Source organism: Gavialis gangeticus, unplaced genomic scaffold, assembly GCF_001723915.1.
Source record: "Gavialis gangeticus isolate Ggan-Ray unplaced genomic scaffold, GavGan_comp1, whole genome shotgun sequence".
NCBI classification, from domain to species: domain Eukaryota; kingdom Metazoa; phylum Chordata; order Crocodylia; family Gavialidae; genus Gavialis; species Gavialis gangeticus.
In genome coordinates, this window is record NW_017728998.1 from 40658586 (window position 1) to 40663760 (window position 5175).

A 5175-nucleotide genomic window follows, 5' to 3' on the forward strand; every position below is an offset into this window, starting at 1 on the left:
AAAAAAAAAAAAAAAAAAACCAAAAAACCTCCCACAACTCCCCCCCCCAAATAAATAAAAACAAACCAAACAAACCCTGCAGAAAAACCCCAGTGCTGCATGCTCGGGCAGTGTGACCTTGTAGACCAGAGAACACTGGACTGTGCGGCACGTGGTGCTGCAGTGTGTTTGCAGCACCACATACCGCACGACTGTGCTTGTCTGGATACTCCTGAGGAGGGCAAAGTGACTAGCTGGTGTGATTTTTAAGAAGTCAGGGGCTTAATATTATGGGACTCATTAATAAAACTTTCATGGTATAATGGCATTCTTCTGGAATTTTGCCTTAGGGCCATATAAATGCCAAAACGCATTAGTGTCATCAAAATTAATAGCAAGCACAGAAATAAGGTTTGTGAAGATGCTAAACAAAATTGGGAATTATAAAAGTACTAACCAACTGCCCATCAAGAATGACCCGGGGGGGGGTAGAAAGGGGGCTGGGATGGAGTGCTGCCACCTAATGTCCCATGCTACCGCTGTTCTGCATCTTGCAGGGAGAGGGGTGGGGGAGCCAAAGCCAGCGCTGCTGGCCCCAGCTCCCCCACCCTCTGTCCAGTCCTCGATGTAGCTTCAGAATCATGGTGGCATTCCCCCACACTTGGAGCACTCTGATTGACTGTTTCCATCAGCCAATCAGAGTCCGAATAAAGCACTACAGACAGACTTAGGCTTTTATAATATTAGGATAATTGACAACAGGACTGTTTCATGGAATGAAAACTCCTTTTAAAGTATTGTTTATATTGGAATGGAGTAATTTAATGCGAGTGCTCTAGCACCAAGTACAGGGTCTGTATGAATCTTGTGGGGATATTCTGAGCACTTAAATTGTATAATAGTCTTGCTGTTGGCCTCAGATCACAAAATGAATTTTCACCGAAGAGCAGCCACCAAAACAGGCTCCAAGATCAATGAGAGAGCAGTATCCTCAACCCCATTTTGTTTTCTTAAGTTGTGCAACTCATATGTTTAAATGAGAATACTTGGAGCTATACTATAAAGGTATCTTGTCTTAATATTTTTGTGCCTTCAACTTGTATGTTTTCTACAGCTATATGATCAAATTTTAATATATGCTCACTGAAGGATTTAATAGTTAAATCAATAGCCACTATATTTTTCCCTCTGATGCTTACATTTATGTATGTTATTAATTATATGCATAGATGAATGATGCATTCAGTCCCAGCTATGTTTCAGAAGATACAGTGTACGTGTAATGCTGAGAAAACCAGATGCAGAGTGTAATGCAGATACAGACAAATAGGTGTGGTTCACTATTAGCCATCTTATTTCCATATATGTAAAAAAGCCCTCTTGCCAAAGCAAGAACTAACTCATGCAAAGTGAGCAAGAGCACAACCACCTCTAGATAACAACACAGTGTGGGAAAAACTGATTTTTAAATGCGTTTTTATGTCAACATTAGCGGAAGTATATACTTACTGCTACATTCAACAAACAAAAAGAAAAGCACCGGATTAAAATCTCGCAGGAAACGCTTAAAACAGCAATAAACTATTGTGAAACTTTAACTAAAACATTTTTGCACAAAGCCAAGCCATCACAACCTCCACCATTTAACACTGCTCTCCCCTCAGCTAAAGATCATAGGAGTGGCCTCAGTTTCACCAGGTTAGTTGATTCTTATAGGACAGGAGAAGGGAAGTTAGGAGCAAGGATCCCAAGGCAAGCTAGGAAGGGAAAAAAATCTCCATGTCACCAAGCCCTTCATTTCCCTTCTTCCCATTCACCACTGGAGACCCAATTTCTTCCAATCCCATCTTACCTTCTTCGGAAGTTACAAACAGTTACAAACAGACCCACTCTTTCGGTGCTTGTAACACACTCCTTGCTTGATCGTTCAGCTGAATAAGGCCATTGTAGTCATCAGGTGCATACTACAGTACAAGTGTGATACATGATAATCAGCAAGAGAAGGAACAGTTCTGGTATAGCAAGCCACACAGACTAGAATTTGCAGCCTTAATATTAAGGGCATCAGCTACAGTAACTGGCAGGAGACAGTGCATGTGACACTCACTACTTAATATGCAATCTATAGAATAAATCATGTGAATACTTGGTTGCAGACTAGATTTAAGGGAAGTGTACAGAGAGGATTCACACTGCATGTGGTAGTTTTTGCAATGCAAGTTTCCCTTGCACTATCAAGTACTCTTTCTTCCCTTGATATTCATAGAAACAACAGCAATAGCTGTGTTGGGTTAAAAAAACAAAAATTTCAATAGTGTGAAGTCTACTTATCAGACTTAGAGCAGAAACTGTCCTTGAGACTGGAGAGTTCCCTCCAAACTGTGCACTGAAACGGGAAACGAAAAAGGGGTAGAAGACACCAGGGTCCCAATTTGTATTACTTATTCACACCTCTGTGAGTGAGAAGTCCACTGAAGCAAAGGGAATTGGAGTGGTGTAAAGCCAAAGCGGGGCCTTGTCTACACACAGAAGTTGTACAGCACTAACTACGCCAGCATAGTTAAAGCAGTACAACACCCTAACATGAATGCACTTACACCAGTGGAAAAAGTGCTCATACTACCATGGCTTATTACCTCTTTTTGTACATGAATAAGCAATGTCAGTGTAAGGCCCTTTTATACCAGTACCCTCATCAGGGTTGTCCCAGCATAACTGTTTCAGTAAGAAGTAAAAAAAAAAAAAAAAAATCATACCCCTAATCAACATACTGGTACAAAAACTATGTAGACCAGATAGAGGGAAGAAAGAATAAAGTCCGTGTACATTAATCATGTACATTTAGAGCTTAAAGAGCATGATTCTTGCATGCAGATAAGGTCAGACATTGGATGAGACAAGATACTGCTGGATGTATCACCTCTCTCGAAGTGCACATGGTCAAATAAGACTAAGCCTGCATATGATATGGAGATTGTTAGAATGATTCCTATTACTTTGCAGCAAAGAGATATGCATGACCCAAGTTATACTACCTCCTTTCTGCAGTAAGAGGAAGAGTTCTTTTCTCAAATACCTTTCTTTGCATGTATTGGTAGATTACAATATCACACAAAATAAATAATAACCACATAAAGAATGTATGTACTATGCTGCCCTTTGTTCCTTTGATACAGAAAAATGTCTCCTGCCAGTTTACGGTGAAGAATTAAATACTGTACTTATAAAGGGGATGGGGCACAAACACTTTGTAGCCATCTGAAGTGAAGTTTAAAGGATCACATCATACACCTGCCACACAGACCAACATCCAAGAGCCCAGAGACCATAAGGAACAGAACCCCCACAGTCTTTACTACTGGATTCTAGCCACCTTCACATCTAGACCCATGCCATTAAGTAAAGGACAAATATAAGAAGTGTTTTCTAAATAGTTTCTACCAGGGCAACCAGGCTGTGCAAATTATTAATCAGCTCCCAGACCTGCCCTTGAAACAAATCTACAAAGTTTGTTCTTTGGAAGGAATGTCTCAAGATAGTACATACTTTAGATTACCAGTAGATGTACAGTAGGTAAAGCTCTGTCAACTCTACAGAAAGTCATGGAGCAGAGGTGGGGGGAAGTAGTTGAAATGCGTAAGCCACAAGGAAAACAGAGAGGACTGGGAAAATGTTAAGGTACTGAAATGCCAAGAAGAGTGTTCAGTCAGAGCTTAAGCATACAGGAAACTCAAACAACTACTATTAGAGAAAAGTAAAGTATTTACAAGACAGAAATATAAGAGGAGATCATATTTAATTAATTAAACAGATGTTATGATGTAGAGAATACTTTAGAACAATTTTTAGCTTAAAAATATGAAAAGCAATATTGTAAATCAAATTTCAGAAACAATGGAATAGGAGAGACTTTATATAAGACTGGCTCACATTGACAATAGAAACTCCTTAAGAGTGCATTAAGGAGTGTTTCAGATGTTGGCTGCATTTCAGGTGCCTCCTAAACCAGCGAGCCCAAGATGGATTACTGCAGAAATCTTGTTAACAGTAGCACAAGTCAAGCCCTGTTTGTACTCAAAACAAAAACTCGAAATGGAATTGCATTGTTACCAGATGTAAGCACTAGAAAACAATTTACAAACATTAAGCTTGTCAACTCAACCTTGAAATTCACATGTTAAACCAATCCCCTAATTTAAGACTGTGAAATAATGATCATGTAAAAAAATGCACTATCATGGTTTTGCCAGGAAATATCCAATGCCCCATACTCTACTGATGACAAAACCAACATGTTACTGAAGACAGCCTCAAAGGCAGACAAAGGCAAAACTGCTGTCACTTCCCTGCCTCCTGTCTGTTAAAAGCTGGCATGGACAACATTGTCTGTTCATGGCCTTCGTTCTTTCAAACCAAGGCAAAAGATGGCATTTTCAAAAGAAATTGGTATGGGTCTTATTCTATCTCCTTTGAAATGGGGGGAAGTTAGAGCAGTTTGAAAATCCCAGCCAAAGTGCTCAGTTGTGAACTAATGAAACTGGAGGTTATTTGATTTGGTTTTATAAATCCACTGACATATCAAGCTTGTTCACAATATTTCATGTGAATAAAGGCTGCATTTTAAAGACATGCTCTTTAGTGTGCACCTGTGACTCACGGAAGTTCACTGACGAGCGCTTAATCCTTAGTAGATTGCTGTAGCCATTGATGCTTATTATGTAATTATTCACCACTGAAGCAAGTTTCTATTAAAAATGGTTTCCCTCTATCCCCTCCCTGCCCCGCCAGCATATTTTCTTTGATTAGTGACAAAAGTAATTCTTCTTTCCAAAAGTGAGGGTCAGTGAGGACCTAGTCAGGGAACTTCTGGAGGGACTGGACATATTTAAATCAGCTGGCCCTGAATCTCCACCCCAGAGTGCTGAGGGAATTAGCGAGGTCATTGTGGGACTCCTAGCATGGCTTTACAAGCACTCATGGTGCTCTGGTGTGGTGCCAGAGGACTCAAAATGGGCCAATGCAGTTCCCATTTTCAAAAAGGGAGGAAGGAGACTATGGTGTCAATACCTACAGTCAGATGGGTTGCTTATTGGCTGGAGGGTCACACCCAGAGAGTGGTGGTGGACGGGTCTTATTCGACCTTTAGGGACGTGGGCAATAGGGTCCCCCAGGGCTCGGTCCTCGGGCCCGCACTGT

At 40.6% G+C, this 5175-nt stretch overlaps 1 protein-coding gene across 4 annotated transcripts in view; it reads right to left on the reverse strand.

The window, feature by feature from the left end:
- The window catches only part of ESRP2 (epithelial splicing regulatory protein 2), an 83084-nt gene that overhangs the window by 3460 nt on the left and 74449 nt on the right, over positions 1 to 5175 (reverse strand). For 2 of the 4 annotated variants that reach the window (XM_019505748.1, XM_019505747.1), the window contains exon 16: positions 1832 to 1943. The exons of the other annotated variants lie outside the window; for them this stretch is intronic. In XM_019505748.1, the coding sequence (XP_019361293.1) occupies positions 1854 to 1943 (90 nt within the window). In that variant the 3' untranslated portion in view covers positions 1832 to 1853. The remainder of the gene's footprint in view (positions 1 to 1831; positions 1944 to 5175) is intronic. 4 annotated transcript variants of the gene reach the window in all.